General features: G+C 34.8%; 3 protein-coding genes across 5 annotated transcripts in view; all 3 read left to right on the forward strand.

Annotated features, from left to right (window-relative positions):
• The window catches only part of LOC126716584 (hydrophobic protein RCI2B-like), a 42,131-nt gene extending 22,746 nt beyond the window's left edge, over positions 1–19,385 (forward strand). The window contains exon 3 of the mRNA XM_050417413.1: positions 19,117–19,385. The gene's annotated coding sequence lies outside the window, so the exon portion shown is untranslated. The remainder of the gene's footprint in view (positions 1–19,116) is intronic.
• Positions 1–19,422, forward strand: part of LOC126716583 (hydrophobic protein RCI2B) — a 57,726-nt gene that overhangs the window by 5,549 nt on the left and 32,755 nt on the right. The window contains exon 3 of one of the 2 annotated variants that reach the window (XM_050417408.1): positions 19,117–19,385. The exons of the other annotated variant lie outside the window; for it this stretch is intronic. The gene's annotated coding sequence lies outside the window, so the exon portion shown is untranslated. Of the gene's footprint in view, positions 1–19,116; positions 19,386–19,422 lie in introns of those variants that run through there. 2 annotated transcript variants of the gene reach the window in all.
• LOC126716582 (hydrophobic protein RCI2B-like) overlaps positions 17,717–19,422 on the forward strand; it is a 34,461-nt gene continuing 32,755 nt past the window's right edge. The window contains exons 1-3 of one of the 2 annotated variants that reach the window (XM_050417405.1): positions 17,721–18,008; positions 18,106–18,201; positions 19,117–19,385. In XM_050417405.1, the coding sequence (XP_050273362.1) occupies positions 17,919–18,008; positions 18,106–18,189 (174 nt within the window). In that variant the 5' untranslated portion in view covers positions 17,721–17,918 and the 3' untranslated portion in view covers positions 18,190–18,201; positions 19,117–19,385. Of the gene's footprint in view, positions 18,009–18,105; positions 18,202–19,116; positions 19,386–19,422 lie in introns of those variants that run through there. The other variant, XM_050417406.1, reaches the window with a different exon arrangement.

The raw sequence follows: 19,422 nt of genomic DNA on the forward strand, positions 1-19,422 counted from the left end.
CATAGTACAACTACAATAGCTAAGTCTCATATTTGTATTAAAAGTCTATTAACCATAGTTATAATGGTTTGTCTAGGATTAATTAGCTTACTATATATGAGTATGAGATGGGTTCATTGAAACACAAAATTTATACTACATTTTCATATAATAAAAATGTAGCCCTTAAATTTACTCTGTGGACATAAGTATTTAGGTTTAGGTTGAACCATGTAAACCTCGTGTTCATATGTTCTCTATTTTTTGCTTTCTCATCTGCATATATTTTTTGCATATTTAACATATAGTATTAGAGCTAATATTTCCCGATTAGAAAGATTGACAGAGATTCGTATAATTATCCATGTATACTTTAATCAAGTGGCCATATAATTATTTAAATATGTCACGTGAATAATTTGGTTGAAGAAAAATTCCATCATTTAAAATAAGATATTTAACTGATAATAACAATCACAAACAAATCCTTTTGCATTTATTTTAGAAATACTATTTAGAATACCAATTTTAAATTTTTGGGTGAAAAAGAGTTCTTTTCTTGTCTTATTACAAGTATTATATCAACTAGAGTTTTATATAAGTATTAAAACAATTTTTCATATGAATAATTTAACAACATTTCATATTTAATTTTTATATAATTGAAAAATGTTATAAAATAGTATATTTTCCCAACTATTACATTAATAAGGGTGCGTTTGGTTTAATGTAAATCGAATTCCGAGTGCAAAATGAATGCAGGGGAAGTGAATTCCTGTAAGGAAAATGAAGTTCGGATGTTTGGTTGTGCAATAAAAAATAGTCCGGAAAACGATTTTTGGTGTTTGGTAACATTCTAAAAATGCTATTTTCTTACAAATTTTTCACATTTTCTCAGCATCCAAACAAATTTTATTACAGAAAATTTCAATATATACACTTAACACAACCAAAAATCAAAATAAAAACATTGAGCAAGAGGAAGAAAGAGTGAGATCAGAGGGAGAAAGAGTGGCAGATTGAGGAAAAAAGAAAGAGATCAAAGTGAATGGAGGATAGCGGCGCCAATGAGTTTTGGGTGGATCTAGATGGCAATCGAGAATGAGAATGATGACGAGAACGGTGACGCTGATGAGCTTTGGGTTGAGAATGATGATGGCGACTCCGATCTTGGGTGGTGACGATCTGAATGGCGACACCGATAAGCTTCCAGTGGCGACTATGATGGCGACTCCAATCTTGGGTGGTGACAATAACGATGATGGCGACTCCGATCTTGGGTGGTGACGATTTGAATGGCGACACCGATAAGCTTCCAGTGGCGACTATGATGGCGACTCCAATCTTGGGTGGTGACGATCTGGATGGCGATGTTGATGAGCTTCCAGCGGCGACTCTCTCTCTCTCTCTCTCTCTCTCTCTCTCTCTCTCTCTCTCTCTCTCTCTCTCTCTCTCTCTCTCTCTCTCTGTAAAATGTTGTTTGAAGGTAAAACAACTATGGAAATGATTTTACAGGTGTGAGGGGGTATTTTACGGTCAAAGTGTAAAACATTTTCAGTTGGTGCCAAACATACACAATGGTATAAAATGCTTTCTAGAATTGGTTTTCATGTGAAACAAACATAGCCTAAGTTACAAATAAATACCTTAACATTTTTATACGGATGAAAGAAAACCCAATAAATATATATAAGGATCACCATTCACCAATTCGTTGTCTTGTATAACACAAAACAATATCAAATTGAGAAATGTATAACTTCAAAACAATATCAAAGAATAATTTAAATAAAATAAATAGAAGATCCATAGAAAAATGTGACAGAATGTGATGTTTTGACTAACAAAATGAGATTATTATTTTTAAGTAATCAAATCAAAAGATGTTCCCTCAAAGTTAGAAAAAAACAAAAAAAAAGGCCATTACAGACATCGATTATTGGATTATTAAAAAACTAATAATTAGTAGTAATTGATTTGGATTAAAGTAAGATTAACCCTATATATCATATCTGTCACACGTGAGAGGGCGGCTGAATGAATCTTCCACTCTTTTTTTTTTTTGGGTTTGCTATGCTTTGCTTGAGTATTTGATTTGAGTTTGTGTTGTTGACTGTTGACATCTGTGAACTGTGAATAGTGATTAGGGAACACTTGGCAATTTATTTTTGGTTTATAAAGCCTCCATCTCTGCCGTCCTTATTCTACAACGTGGCACCTAGGAACCGTCGCTTGTTTGACACTCTGGTCGAATTGATTTGTCAGGTCCACATCTTCACGCGCTTTGTTATACCCGTGGGAAACAAAACAATCTCAAGATAGCCCAAAAACCCAAATTTATTTTTAAAATACAAATTAAAAGTGTTGTACAAAGTATTAGTTTTCGATATGCATAATTTTTCAACCAAAAAAAAAAAAAGATATGCATAATTTATATATATATATATATAAAAAATTATCATTTTGCATTCCATTTCCATGTCATGTGTATATTTATGACTTTGAAACTCGGTTGCTGCAACTTGTTGGTTTAATGTTAGTAATATTCCTAGTTAAATAAGTTATTTTATTTTATTTTTTATTTTTATATAAGATAGAAATTCTACTCTAATCTAATTTAAATGTATATGTCTGTGAAGTTTCTTCTTGAAAACTTAAACTCTAATTCTTAGAGCCTGTTTGGGTAAGCAATTTCCACAACTCAATTCTCAGTTTCCATAACTCATAACTAAAAAATGGTGGGACCCATAGCAAAAAGGTTGTTTGGCCAAACGATAACTCTGTTTCCATAACTCTGTTTCCATCACTCAATTCTCTGATTTTTGAGTTATGAGTTATGGAAACTGAAAACAACAAAAGGCTGTTTTCAGTTTCCATAACTCAATGGCATTTTTGTAAATAAACACACATGAGGGACCCACAGCCGCAACTTTTGACCACCTTTTTTTTTTTTTTTTTTTTTTTTTTTTTTTTTTTTTTTTCTGGGTTGGCTGTTCGTTTTTTTTTTTTTCCTTGCTGGGTTGGCGTTGGCCGTTCTTTCCTCATTTATTTATTTATTTATTTTTCTTTTCTGCTGGGTTGGCGTTGGCTGTTCTTTCATCTTTTTTTTTTTTTTTTTTTTTTTTTTTTTTTTTTTTTTTTTTTTTCTGCTGGGTTGGCGTTGGCTGTTCGTACGTCTTCTTCTTCTTCTTCTTTTTTTTTTTTTTTTAATGGTTCGTCTGTTCTGTTCTATTCTTTTTTTTTTCTTTAGTACCTAGACTCACCAAACTTAGTGAAAAAAAAAAAAAAAAACCCAGACCGAATAGCCAACCCAGGAGGAAAAAAAAAAAAAAAAAAGCTGCACTGTGACAGGCGTGGGCCCTCCAAATAGTGTGAAAAATTGTGAGTGATGGAAACTGAGTGATGATGGCAAACGAATGTGAAAAATTGAGTAATGAGTGATGAGTGATGAGTGATGAGTGATGAGTGACGGAAATTGAGTGACGAAAAATGCTTACCCAAACAGGCCCTTACATTTCACACCTCACAAGCACTTATACTCGTGGAGTGATTATGACACCAATGGTATGCAATGATATATAGAAGTTACAACTCTGGTTTGTTTTCTACCAAAAAAATTCTTGTTTGTATGCAGGTACAAATTCAAATGAATATGGTATGTAGAAGCCCACGTTAGAAATATCATTGCATTCATCCAAGACAATGCAAGTTTGGAGTTATCTATAGGGTCAATGTCGAGCCTCTATAGTCTTATTCGGGAATATGATTCTTAGTATGAAACAAAAATTATATAAATTTTAAATAAAGTATAAACACACTAACAGAAAATGGGAGAGGTATAGAATAGATACTGTTTTAGTAGTGGTGATTTTTTTTTTTTCACAATGGGATTTCCATGTGTGGTAATTTATGACTTAAATGGAATATTTAAAGATTTACAAAATTTCTAACACTCATTTATCTATACTTTATATAAAATGATTTTTCTCTTTGAATTGGACTTTTATATGGTTCAAAAATACCTCCATTAATAAAAAATGGCTTCATTTAGAAATAAAGTCATAAATGTTAAAGAACAAATAACAAATTTCATTTTGAATTCAAAAAGAAAACTCTTAAAATTTAGAATTTTTTTTTCCTTTCAAGTCCAAAAAAGAAATTACAGTTACCTTATTTTTAATAATTTATCATTTTTATTTGTTTGAAAAAAAAAATTCCAAATTATAATAAATGCAAATTATTAATTTTTATCCAAAAAAATAGAAGAACTTCTGAGCACGCACAACGTGCGTGCTTAGAGGCTAGTTTTCCTATAATACACTTCAACAAACTAGTATTCTCAATGACAATGATAAGTGATAACCTTGTAGCTACAATAGGTTGAATAAATTAAACTCAAAATTTCAATTGTTGATTTCTAATCCTATAACTTTGGATTTGAACATTATCACTCTCTTATTACCTTATGGTCTATTTGAATTGAAGAGGGGGGGGGGGGGGGTGGGGGAGTAGAATTTGTCCAAAATTAGCTTATTTTTAACCAATTTTATTTTACTCTCCCTCCGTCCCCCTTAATCCAAACAGACCCTTACTGTCCCACTCATAACCAACTATGGCCAAACATGAACTGCCATTGTATTTAAATATTTTGTTAATGATTTATGATTTAGTAAATAGTATACAACATTTTTCAAGGTTAAAAAAAAAAAAAACTCTTTAATCATTACTGTGGGGGATAAAAGACAATTAGGCCCATGTCAATGTCTATATTGGGCCAAAGGCCCAGCCCAAGGGAAAAATCCCTCCTCGGTCGCGGAGAGGAAAAGTCCTTCCTTGGCCACGGGGAGAGCCCTCCTCGGCACAGTGTAGCCGAGGATGGAGGAGGTAACCTGCCACCGGTAGTGACACTCCCTATCATCCCACGGAACGGGAAAAGTACTAAAGCAGAAAAGGACAATGAGAGTATTTAAAGGAAAGGCTGCCATTATTGCATTCAATGCCTTGTGCTTGACACGGCCATACTTCTCTGTCCTTACAACCACTCCCAATAATTAGAGGGAAGGGTTGATGGGACAAGTACCTACCCTGTGGACCCCATTCAGGAGGAAGAAAACTACTATAAAAGGGGAGTAAAGAGAAGCAGAGGAGGCGGGGCAAAGACCCCTCAACACACAAGAGAGACCAGAAAGGGCTTCCGGAACTGTACCGAGGACCAATTCTCCCAGATGAACTCAGTCCATCTCATCCTATCGAGTAAAACACCATGAAAACTGTTGTTCATACACCAAAGCCTAGCTCTTTGACCCACTCTTTACAAATTCATTGTACCAGGCTCGCTGATCTAAAGTCCCACGCATCCTGAGCCAGATCAGAAAAATCGGACCCTACAATTGGCGCCGTCTGTGGGAAGAGCTTGTGCGTTGGAGAATATGACGATTAGTCACGGTCAAGCTCCTATCAACAAGAATCCCTCGAGAGGATCATTTTGGCAGTGGTGCGAGTTGCGCGAAAGCCCTCCATCATTTCCCGGAACACACCGCCATTATCATGGCTCAACCTCCGTTTTGGGTCACGCTTCGAAATGTTCACTACGAGGGGAGGACCGCTAGACAGCGTAGTTCAAGGGGCTTCGGACGTCAGATATGCGCCCCCTTGCACTTGTCAAGGGGCTAACTCTTGAGACCCCTAATATTCCGGTTCGCTGAATTCCTTACAACAAAGAAGCCGATGGCTAAACCGGAATCTTTTGAAGTGCTAGACAAAACCAAAGTCTTGCATGGTCCTCGGACTCAAACCTATGGGGAAATTAGACACTCTAAGAGCCCAAGTGCTAGACAGAACTAAGGTCTTGCATGGTCCTCGGACTTAAACCTATGGGAAAACTAGACACTCCAAGAACCTAAGTGCTAGACAGAACCAAGGTCTTGCATGGTCCTCGGACTCAAACCTATGGGAAAACTAGACACTCTAACGGCCAAGTGCTAGACAGAACCAAGGTCTTGCATGGTCCTCGGACTCAAACCTATGGGGAAACTAGACACTCTAACGGCCAAGTGCTAGACAGAATCAAGGTCTTGCATGGTCCTCGGACTCAAATCTACGGGAAACTAGCAACTTCAAGAAAGACCTAAGTCCTAGGCGGAATGGAGGCCTCGTATGGTCCTCGGCCCCTCGGCCTTATGGGAACTGACACACAATGGTGCCTTTCTGAGTGTTTAGACCAGGTATAGTCATGCCTCGATCCTTGGACTAGACACCTAAAACAAGTTAAAACTACGAATATCATCGGAAACGCATAAAAGAACCCTAGTACCCAGTGGCCTCCTCGGACAGCCTATTTTAGATTACACGTCCTTAGGCAGTCACCCCGTTTGCAATACAGAACGTGCGACTGTTATCCCGGTTAGTCCTATATAGTTAACCTATTTAAAGTCGGCATTTTTGTGCTCGTGGCTTTCGATAAGCTTAAAGTAATAACTCTTTACTGACAAGAGCATCGGTTCTAAGTACGGTTCGAAAGAAAAGACACCAACACATTCATTTACAAAATAATTATTGCAGAAAATAAAGGATACATAAAATGCGATAAAATCATCTTTTATTAGATAAAGAAATAGTACAATATACATAAAAGGGCTTAGACAAGCCTATGTCATAAGCTAATTATATATATATATATAAAAAAAAAAAAAAAAAAAAGGGAATACACAGGAACGATAGATCCTTCAATTTTGCTCTAGCAGTAACTAAGTAAGCCTGTGTGGCACCAGTGATGGAAGAGAAGAAGAAGCAGAGGCACCTGGTCCACAACCTTGCTCTAGCAGTGACTAGGCAAGTCTGGATAGCACTAGTGATGAAAGAGAGGAAGAAGCGGGGATGCCAAATCCCCATACCTGCTCTAGCAGCAATCGAGCAAGCATCGTTCTAGCAGCAATCGAGCAAGCACGGATGGTATCGACGATGGGAAGTCCAAGCCCTCACGTGCATAACACACAGCACCGGATGGAAGTCCAGTGTTGTCGCACCAAAAATCTGATGCGACCTCCATCTGCTTTGGATTTTGGCTGAAGGAAGAAGAGGCTCCTTTCTTGCCTTATTGAGGAGAAGAAATGTCTTGAGCCTTTGTCTCCCTTGCCCTGACCGGGCCATTCTGAATCTCAAAGATACCCAAGGTTTCTGAAGAAGGTGTGGTTCCTTCACCCTCACCCTAGCCTTGACCATTCCACCTCCTAAAGCTCAGTCACATTGGTAATGGGGACTTTGGGAACAATTGGAGAGTTAGGAATCTGAAAAGCTTAAAGGATCTGCAAATAAAGGGAATGACCTCCCACCGTGTTTCTTATATAGGAGGCAAACCTGGTGGCAATCAATTCACCCAAATCTCCAAAAAGGAATTACGGGCGAAATAAATCTCGCTCAATCTCCAAAGTGATCTTCAACCGTTGAATTTATGTCACCTCGTGAAGGGACCCTTATTCTCGTATACCGAAACGACAGGGACGCGGCTTGGATAGATTAAAAGAATGTCTCACAGCTGGAAACGCACCTTAGGCAAACGAAGAGGCTCTGGCCTTTAATAGAGGGCCTGACGTGGCAAGCCGAGACGGAAGCCCGATGTCACCAAAACCCTCCTCTCCGTCCGAGGAGCCGGACAGCAGGATTTTAAGGGGCTATTATGGGGGGTAAAAGACCATTAGGCCCATGTCGATGTCTATATTGGGCCAAAGGCCCAGCCTAAGGGAAAAATCCCTCATCGGTCGCGGGGAGGAAAAGCCCTTCCTCGACCACAAGGAGAGCCCTCCTCGGCATAGTGTAGCCGATGATGGAGGAGGTAACCTGCTACCGGTAGTGACACTCCCTATCATCCCATGGAGCGGGAAAAGTACTAAACTAGAAAAGGACAACGAGAGTGTTTAAAGGAAAGGCTGCCATTATTGCATTCAGTGCCTTGTGCCTGACACAGCCATACTTCTTTGTCCTTACAACCACTCCCAACAACTGGAGGGAAGGGCTGATGAAACAAGTACTTACCTTAGGAACCCAATTTAGGAGGAAGAAAACTACTATAAAAGGGGAGTAAAGAGAAGCAGGGGAGGCGGGGCGAAGAACCCCCAACACACAAGAGGGACCAGAAAGGGCTCCCGGAACTGTACCGAGGACCAACTCTCCCAGATGAACTCAGCCTATCTCATCCTATCGAGTAAAACACCATGACAACTGTTGTCCATACACCAAAACCTAGCTCTTTGGCTCACTCTCTACAAATTCATTGTACCGGGCTCGCTGGTCTAAAGTCCCACGCATCCTGGGCCAGATCAGAAAAATCGGACCCTACAATTACATATTGAGAGTTAATTGACAACACAACCCATTGTATTTAAATATTTTGTTAATGATTTATGATTTAGTAAATAATATACAACATTTTGCAAGGTTTAAAAAAAAGAAAAAAAGAACTCTTTAATCATTACATATTGAGAGTTAATTGACAACACAATTTAACAAAACTAGTGACTTTCCTTGCAAACTTGGTATAATAACACAATTAATAATGATGGTATACAGTATGGGTGGTGGTTTTGACGACAAAATGATGACTGTGGGGCTTAATATGAAGTGCTTGTTTCTGCAAATCTAATATGTGCCCTTCAGCATTCAAGTTCCTGGGAAATATAATGCTTATGAATCTGGATACTTGGGGATATAACTATACTCATGTTTAAATTGATTACAAATTGATTATGATTTTTTGGACATGAAATCCCTATATTTGATTTGCTTTTAGGAATCCTATAATAACTATGGGCAAGACTTAGGTACAGTATTTAGGTGCTATTCTTTAGGTTCATTTTTTAAAATTCTGCGATGTGAATTTTTTTTCTTAGGATGGAAGTATATTTTTTAGTTAAATAATCACATGGCTGAATCTTAAGAGGGGAATCTAAGGTACTATACCTAAGTTTTGTCTAATAAATATTTATTCTTCTCAAACTATACTTAGGTTTAAAAATGCAATGTCAAGATTACCCATCACTTTTATTTAGCTTCCTACAAATAAATGAATAATATAATATGAGATGTGTATGAAGTCAAATCTTCTAAAATAATAGTGTAAACAGTAAACACATACAATACCAAAATAATTTTTTTTTTTTTTTTTAATAATTTGGTAGGATATCATGAATTGTCAATCAAAATTCTTCATTTACAATTAAACAAGAAAATGCTGTATTGTTCCATGATTCCTAAAAGATTGAATAAGCCCCTACTAAAATTTTAAAGATGGTCTTAGGAGCATTTATATCATTACTCATTTCAAACAATTGTGTAAACTTCAATTTAAAATATGTGTATTATTAAAACATGTTGATGGTAAGATTTAAGTGACAAAGGTATCTCCTTAAAAAAAAGGAAGGGGAGGGGGGGGGGGGGAGGTTGGGATGTTGTAATAGTAGAGTTCACTATGGGTTAATCTGTAAGTTTTAGAGAGCTCAAGTGAATTATTGAAAGACCTATAAAATTTTTAATATTCATTTGTGGCCATCTAGTAAAATTCAACAAAAACCAATATTCTCGATAACAAAGTTAAACTTGTAGCTTAGTGACTAGTTGAATAAATAAATCAAAAATTAAGTGGAATATATTAATGTTTCGGGCAAATTTTCACTAAATAAAAAATACAAAAATGGTGTATTGGTACTCTGACAATACTCAAATCTCAATTGACCCTAATTATTCTCTCACACAAATACAAAGTTCTCTCTCAGGACAAAGGTTGAGGCTGAATACAAAGTTAGTGGTTGAACCATTAATAACAAAGAGAAGTTCTTTCAACTTTGCACAAAGTCTCCTTCAAAGGGATCGTTTATCTTTCACTCCTACATTTTGCCACACCACACATTCTATGCTGCACAAAGGCACATATATACAGAGCAAAATAACCAAAGCGTCTGTAAGCACTATTGTGCATCCATGCAAGAAAGTCACGTATGCATTTGATGGAGATGTGATACCACTTCTTGACAATGCACCAAAATCACAACCTTCAAGAGGCAAATATGACCTTGGCATGCACCTAGAGCTATGCCTATAGTAATTTGTGTTGACGATGCACGCAAAAATGAGAAAGACACATGCAAGCACTACTTGGCTTATGGTACCTTTTCAATTAGCAATTCGCCAATTCCATAGTCAAATAAGGTGGCTACAATCCAAGTTGGCTGAGCTAGATTTTCTAGCCATACAAGACAAAGCCGTATTTGATTTGGTTAATTTCTATGTGATGTCAATCTAAAGTGCACTTGCTAGTGCACTCAATTCTAGTTAGGCGCGTGTATAGGTTGAGTTGAGGAGATTTTTCAAATCCGACCTATCATAATCAGTTTGAAAAAAATTAACCCATCACATGAGTTCAACCCAACCTAATCCAACCCACCTAGATTAGATTGGACCTATAGGTTAGATATTTTTTATTTTATTTTAAGGCGGAAACACCATTTTGGTTCCTATATTTTGAGATTATGATCAATTTGATCCCTATATTTTGGTAGTAGTCAATATGGCCATTGTTATTTTCAACTTCCAGTCAATTTAGTCTCTACCATTAACTCACTAACAGAAAATGTTTAGATGACAAACAATTTGCATTGTTGGTGCACACATGACTAACATAATAATATAAAATCAAATAATTAAACATCAAAAATCCACATAAGCATTTTAAAGATAAAATAAAAGCCATGTCAAATAAAAAAATCTAAAAAAATTAATTGAAAGAAAGAAAAAAAAAAGAATTCAAAACAAAATTTCTCAGTTTTTTTAACTTTCCTTTGTACTCTTCTAGTTTCTTAGCTACCAAAAGCTTACCCAGAAACACAACAATCTGAAGAGAAATAATAATAATAATAATAATAATAATAATAATATTAGGCTGCACAGATTCACCCCAACCCCTTACCATTCACCCAAATTCTTCAATACAACCTAACAAAACAAAATCTACATCACTTGCATAAACCCTCGCCCCAAAGTCAAAGAGAGAAAGGGCAACTTTAGATTGCTTCAGCCACAAATGATGGCAAGGAAACCCAACAATTAAACTAGGCTAAATTGCAGCAGTGCGACATGCTTGGGTTGAGGAAAAAGGTGAATCAGCCTCCATTGTGGATTTTGTTGATGCAAAGAATTTGAAGGAAAAAAGCCATTTGAATTTGATTTGGGCTGTCTATTGGTGTGAATTGTCTAATCGAAGTGCAAGGCATTGGGAATGATTCTGTGACTTTTGTTATTCGGAATGAGACCAATAACGTTACAAAAATTGAAACTTTTCTCCAATTGTTTCAATATAATGCTTTAGGATTTGGGTCAACTTCAGAACGTTCAATAATGTACTATATAGTTTGTATTGAATCTTTTCAGTGCTTGGGTTTTGAGGAATGAGTCTTTTCATAGCAAGGACAATTTTATTGAATTATTTCTTGTCCAAGTTTTTTGCAGTTTCTTTACGTTTTTTGTGTTTAATATTTGTTCAAGATATAAAGGAATTTTTTGGATCCGGATCCTCTCCATTTCTATTTGAAATGGAGAGTGTCCATTTTATGGACAGGATTCGTTTGAAATAAATCTAAGGTCTGAAGCATGCCACGTCAATTAAAATCCAACTGACTTAACTCAGCAAGTTCAACCGGGGTTAGCTGTAAAGGTTAACTCTTCTCTCTGCCTTTTAGGTACCCAAAAAAAACAAAAAACTCTCTCTTTCTTTAGATCTTTCTCTACCCAAAATTCAAAAACTCTCTCACACCATTGCTCAATCTCCATGGCTACAGCTAGCAGCCACTGCGTCCCATGCACACCTCCACTACCGGCGGAGTTCTGGTACGTTCCTGTCTCTCTCCTTCGGCTGCTAGAGGTGCTATCGTCGGTGCCACCACCACTGGTGGCTACCGGGTCCTCCTCTCTTTCTCTTTATTGTCTTTTCTCTTTTATTTTTCTTTTTGTTACTCTTTTTATTTGCCTTTTAGAAGTGACTGAATCCCTTAGAGTTTTGTTTAGTGACTGGGTTTCCTTTTGAGTATAAAACTTGATTATCTGCTTTGGGTATGAAAATTTGGGGCTTTTGGGTATAGCTGAATGTGTTTTGATTAAGTATCTGCCTGTAGTTGTTGTGTGGTGTTGTCTTTGACATCAGTCCAAAAATTATGTTGCTTTGTCATGAACTCATGATGTATGTAAAAATCATTATGAAATTTCTCTTCTTCTTTTTTTTTTTCCTAATTTTTTTTAGGTATCTATTCCTTTTCTAAATTTGGATTGACTATGTAGATGGGTGTTTTGCTGGTGGATAATATATTTTGTTTCTTGTAGTTCATTTTAAAGATATAAACTGTGGCTCTTTATAGGTAATGAGGTACAGTGTTTGTGAGCTTAGAATAATGATTCTTGATTTGTTATGCACAACTGGTTTTCTAAGCTATATTGCTACTCACACTCTTATTTGCTTATCAAAAAGTTTTTTCCCTCCTTTCTTGATTTCTTTGTCAAAGATTTCCTCCTTTAATTTTTTTTTTTTTCGTTTTTTGATATAAATAATTTCTTTTTTGAATTTTTTTCTTTCCTTGATTTCTTGTTTTTGTCCAACACAGAAGCTTTAAACAGTTAAGCGTACTGTGAATTTAATTGGCTTGTCTTGAAATCAAATTCATGCCAAAAAATTTTCACCTACATTTGCCACTAAATACCTTGGAGCTTGCCTTGGTCCCACTTTTCAGTTATTGGAGTGTAATTTTGCTTCAGCGCTTTTTTTTTTTTTTAGTAGGTGAATATCTCATCTTTGCTTCTCCTTAATGCAAAATACATTTGTTATTGTCTGATTGCCCCCATTAAATTTGGGCTATGCAGCTATTATATTTTGTCATTGATTACGAAGAAATTAAAAGTATCTCTTAAACATTCAGACTATATGATCTGCTTTGTATTTCACAGTTTCACTTTTAATTTTGGTCTTTTAGCTGAGTTCTTAATATGGAAGTTCCTAAGCTATAAACCCTCAACAAATTTACATATTTAGTAGTGATAGTGATCTTATAGCTTCACTTGTGCCTGCTGTTAGTTTGAAATTTTGATATATGTTTATCATTGAAATCACTCTTTGTTATTTTGTTAGGTTGAATGGCATGATTAAATGGATGCTATACCCAATATGGGAAGCTGCTTCCGTTGATGAATGGTTATACAATGGCGGTCCTTATGAGCTAATTGTTCTACCACAAAAAGCGAGAAAAGGCAGCTACTAGAGGTGGAGGGGGATTAGTGCTAAATTTTAGATTGTTTTTTGTTAGTGTAGACCACATGTTCTCACTCTTGTATAAGTTCTTTATACAAGTTCTACCATTCTGGTGAAATCTTGTAGAAAAATATATGTTTTGGATATATGTAGAAACTTTGTTAAGGACTTAAGGTAGTGTGTATGCCGTGCTTAGTAGTGTGTGGGTGGTGCCTAGTAGTGTGATGAGGTGTGCCTGTTGTGGTGATAAAGGGTGCGTGTACTTGGCTATATTGAGGCATGTGAAGTGCAGGTGCATGATGTGAAGCTTAGTAAGTGATCAGATAGTGAGAGTTAGTTAGGTAGTTTTACATTTGGTATTTCTGAGATTGTAATTGTATATAACCCCCAATTTTGGGATGATAATAAACAAGTTTGGAATCAATTCAGTTACTCTCCTTTCTCTATCTTTCTTGTTCTTACTCTATTGGAGGTGGTTACCCTCGAAGTAACCAACATCTCATCCTTTCCATTCTCCAATTCTTTCCATTACTTTCTTCAACAGTCAAGCTCTTAACAATCTTCAACACTTACCTTTAGTAGCCACTTGTATGATTCAAAAATTGTTTTGAATGGAAGTATTTTGCTTAGGCATAATCTTGTTCACTACACTTTGGCTTCAACTTGCATCCTTGTAGAATTTGTGAATGTAATTTTTAGGTTCCATGAATGTGCATATTTTTAGGTTCTTTTTGAGTGAAATAATAGCCTTGTAATCAAAGTGTACATTTTAATAAAGCTTTGTTTATTTTTGGATCAAACTCTTCCATCAATTTGTGACCGTACAGGCATCATCAAAATTGTTCAATTTGAAGCATTACAAGAAATTAGAAATAAAAGGCACACAATCAATTACATTTTATTACATTCTCAAACCAATATCAATAAAAGAATAACTATATTTTATTACATTCTTCTTGGTTTGTATTCTAAATCCATGTAAAAGTTTTTGTAAATGAACATGAAAACTAGTAAGTGTCAAAACTAAAGAATACATTCAGTGTTTCATTGATACTGCAAAATTAGCCTATTGACAGCAAGATACATGGCTTCAATGCTTCATGGAATGCTTCAAAACATTTTTCTGGCAAGATACATTAAACTTCATTGCAACAGAGGCTAATATTTTATCCTATTAATAAGAAAACAAGAGACATAGTTATTAGTTATTACTCCATATAACCTTTTTCGACAATAAATGGAAAATAAAAAAGTGCATAAACAAACTCTTGTTCATAAGCTCAATTGTGCCCAAATCCAACTGCAATTTCTGCTTTATTGTCTAAATTAGTACCATATTTGTATAACATAGAAATGCCCAAGTAGAATTAAAGTTAATAAATGAATACCATATCTATATAACATAGAAATGCCCTAGAAGAATTAAAGTTCAACTAGAAATATTTGACAATTTTTTATTAAAAGAAAAATAGCATAAACAAAATTTCAAATATTCTTTTGAACCAAAATAGCATCACCAGAATATTTTGGAAGGCCTTAACATATAAACTTAAAAATTTGGGGTAAACTTGTTAGGCATGATTGGTAACAATTCAAGAAACCAAAAGAGCCACAGTTTATATCTTTAAAATGAACTACAAGAAACAAAATATATTATCCACCAGCAAAATACCCATTTGCATAGTCAATCCAAATTTAGAAAAGGAACAGATACCTAAAAAAAATTAGGAAAAAAAAAAAAAGAAGAAGAGAAATTTCATAATGATTTTTAGCATACATCATGAGTTCATGACAAAGCAACATAATTTTTGGACTGATGTCAAAGACAACACCACACAACAACTACAAGTAGATACTTAATCAAAACACATTCAACTGTATCCAAGAGCCCCAAATTTTCAAACCCAAAGCAGATCATCAAGCTTTATACTTAAAAGGAAACCCAGTCACTAAACAAAACTCTAAGGGATTCAGTCAATTCTAAAAGGCAAATAAAAAGAGAAACAAAAAGAAAAATAAAAAAGAAAAGACAATAAAGAGAAAGAGAGGAGGACCCGGCCACCAGTGGTGGTGGCACCGACGATAGCACCTCCAGCGGCCGAAGGAGAGAGACAGGAACGTATCGGAACTCTGCCGGTAGTGGAGGTGTGGGACGCAGTGGCTGCTAGCTGTAGCCATGGAGATTGAGCAATGGTGTGAGAGAGTTTTTGAATTTTGGGTAGAGAGAGATCTGAAGAAAGAGAGAGTTTTTTGTTTTTTTGGGTAGCTGAAAGGTAGAGAGAAGAGTTAACCTTTATAGCTAACCCCGGTTGAACTTGCTGAGTTAAGTCAGTTGGATTTTAATTGACGTGGCATGCTTCAAACTTTAGATTTATTTCAAACGAATCCTGTCCATAAAATGGACACTCTCCATTTCAAATAGAAATGGAGAGGATCCGGATCCCTGATCGTTGTGTTGCTGGGTACTGTGTTTGGTACCTAAGAAAGTGCAAGAATACAAAAGAAAATAGAAGAAATTGAGGATTTACCAAAAAAAAAAAAAAAAAAAAATCATTTTCTTTAATTTTTTTTTTCAATTTTTTTATTTGACATGGCCTTTTTTTTCTTCATTAAAATGCTTATGTGGATTTTCAATGTTAAATTATTTGATTTTATATTATTATGTTAGCCACATGTGCGCCAATCATGCAAACCGTTTGCCACCTAAATATTTTCTGTTAGTGAGTTAACGGTAGGGACCAAATTAATTGGAAGTTGAGAATAACAAGAACCGTATTGACTGTTACCAAAACACAGGGACCAAATTGATCGTAGTCTCAAAATGTAGGGACTAAAATGGTATTTTAGCCTTATTTTAATAGAGCATTAGTACAACACCAACATAGATAAGAACAAATTTATAACCTAATAAACCTGAGTATAGTACCAAAACAATACAAACTATTTTATTAGTGCTTCAAAGACTAAACCAATACAAATTACAACAAATTTATATTGGTAGTACATCAAATCAACATAAATAATCAAACCAAATGATATCTTATTTCGTTAGTAAGATATGAAATAGTTCTATCTCAACTCGGTTGAGAAACAAAATAAACATAAATTAGTTTTACTATTCTATATTTAATAGGATATTATATAGTTCTATCCCAACTCAATTTTTTTAGAAAGTATCCCAACTCAATTGATAAACAAAAGAGTAAACAATAAAATCATATAATATATATTTTTAAAAATATATATTAAATATAGGTAGATTGGGTTGGGTTAGATGGATTTGTGAATCTAGTAACCCTCACTCAACTTGACCCATTATAAAAAAGATTTTGACAATTGAACCCAACCCACTAATCCTTAAAAACCTACCAAATTCAAGCCATTTTTTACTGCACACCCCTAATTCAAGCCATTTTTGACTGCACACCCCTAATTCAAGCCATTTTCTAACAGGGATTTGGTGGATTAAGGAGCAAAAAATGTTCAACCACGTTGAATATGTGTGCCTAACACTAATGAATCACGGATAGATGCATTTTTAGGTTTGACAGACGTGCACTACAGTTAACAATTGAAAATTTAATAAGATTCAATAGAAAAAAAAAAAAAAAAAGTAAAAATAACTTTTTATATTAGTAATATTATAACTATTATTTTGATAGTTATAATAGGGAGGGGGTTTAAATTATACTTAGATATTTCTCTTTTTTGATATAAGATATTTCTCTTAAAAATACTAAGAGACGTTAATTAGTTAAATTACAATTCTTACGCCACTAATGAAATTATTAAAGAATCTCTTTTTCAACTTTACATAGTAGGCCTAAAACTACACCCTAAGATCAAATGGAAGGTCAAAAATTAGCATTTTAAATTATTTTGAAAAGACAAGATAAAATTTAAAATCTATACTAGTATTTTAGACCAATATTCCAAGGTAAGATTTTGTTTCGGAACAATGAAATATTCAAATTAAGTCTGAAATAATAAGATAAGATAAGAGTTTGTGAATTGAAATAATTAAGAATTTTAGAATTTTTTTTTTTTTTTGTTTTTTGATAAACAAGAATTTTAGAAGTTACTAGTAAGTAATTTAGAACCTAAAAATAGGATATAGAAGTTGCAAAGGCGCGTGGAGCGAAGAGGGAAAGATTAAGGTGTTTGTCCAATAATAATGAAAAAGGTAGCAACCCACATGGGAAACTTTGGGTTTTGCCATGTGCCTCCATTTATGAGAATTAGCTAGCTCTGTGTTATGATTCGGATCTCAAACCCAAAACCAATAAGTGTAATGCGAATGTGATAGATAGACTTACACACACCTTTTTTTTTTTTTTTTTTTTTTTGAGAAGAATACTTAACACACTTTGTTAACACCACTAAGGAACCGCGTATCGTATATTTTTTCATTTTCATGTGACAGCACGTGTGGTCCGTGTGACTGACTCTCTATATATTCACCTATTTCTCCTCTGCAGTTTCAATCATAAAACACACACAAAAGTAGTCATTGGGTCAGTTACAAATATACATATAGATAATAACTTTCCAATTTTCATTTACTCTTCTTCTCCCCTCAAAAACCCCTTTTAGCCTCTTCAATTTTCAACACCACCAAAGAAAAAGCTACATACATACATACATACATACCTAGAAAATGGCTGATGAAGGCACAGCTACTTGCATTGATATCCTCTTGGCCATTATTTTGCCTCCTCTTGGTGTTTTCCTCAAGTTTGGTTGCCAGGTACCTAATTCATTTTCTTTATTTCATTTCATTTCATGTATTTTTATTTTTATATTTCTTTCTTATTCATTTTTTACGTGGGTGATTAATAATTCAGATCGAGTTTTGGATTTGTTTGTTGCTGACCCTTTTCGGCTATCTCCCTGGGATTATTTATGCTGTCTATGCCATCACCAAGTGAACTTTAATCTTTGTAAGCATCCACTTATCTCTCTCCCCCTTGCTTCTGTTTCTTTTTTCTTTTTCTTATATAAAACTTTTTTTTTAAAAAAAATTTTGTTTTACTAATTATAAATCAAAGATTTGTTAAAACAAAATGTTATATCAACATATTTTTAGACTAGAATAACCAATCTCCACTTGATGTGTTATATGTGCTAATTGAGTACGTTTGAGATGCATGAGTTACTTTTTATACATCGATACGTTTATTTTAGAATATAGGGTGGTCGGTACGTTATGATTTAAGTTTGTGTGTATTAATAAAAATTATCAATAAAAATTTCTTGAAGATAAACTGTCGTGTAAGAAGTTTGCAATTTTTTGTTGTTGAAAATATAACATGGGAAAAAGAACTCACTTGAAATTGCATTTTGATCTTTTCTTCTAAGTTGAACAAGTTTGAATTAAAAACTTCTTGGGGGTAACAACTAATAAAATTACTTGTTCCTCACAAAACATGCTAGAATCACAACTTTGCACACAATTTATTTACTTGGAGAATTGCAAGAGGTGAATGGACTCGCACGATCTATCACTTTTATTCCATCATTCATGACAAATGTTAAAATGTATTTGTAAACACAATTCTTAAAAGTAAAAACAAAAGCAGAGAGGCCCTAAATGTCACTCTCTCTCACCCATGAGTCGTGAATCATTAAACGCTGTCTATTGGATATACTCAATAGACAGCGTATAATGCATAGGCCCCGCGTGATCCTGACGTTACCTGCACTATACTTCTTGTATTTCATCTTAATAATCGTGACTTAAGTGGACTGTCTTTTTCTTTCCTCTAATTATGGGCTAAACTTTTGACAATTAGTTTCTCAAAAAAAAAAAAAAAAAAAAAAAAACTTTTGACAATTTTGCATCTTTTTTTGGGCAGGTGGAGGTGTGACCTGTGAACGGCAATATGTTTTTGCTTTTCTGATTTGGGGTTCGTTAATAGCCGTTGATGGACAGTTGATTCTTCATTCTGTGTGTCGAAGTGTTTAAGATTTTCTTTTCTTTTTCTTTTTCTTTTCCCTCTTTTTTGTTTTTTAATCTGATGTAAAGGTGGAATATTGGTTATTTCTTAGAACCTATTCTTATTTTAATGTGATTTGTGTTCTTTTTCAACCAATTTGTCTATGGAGGAATGATTTTTGAGTGATCTGTCTTTCTTTTACATTTGCGTTATTGGTAAGCAAGA

This window comes from Quercus robur, chromosome 3, assembly GCF_932294415.1.
Source record: "Quercus robur chromosome 3, dhQueRobu3.1, whole genome shotgun sequence".
NCBI classification, from domain to species: domain Eukaryota; kingdom Viridiplantae; phylum Streptophyta; class Magnoliopsida; order Fagales; family Fagaceae; genus Quercus; species Quercus robur.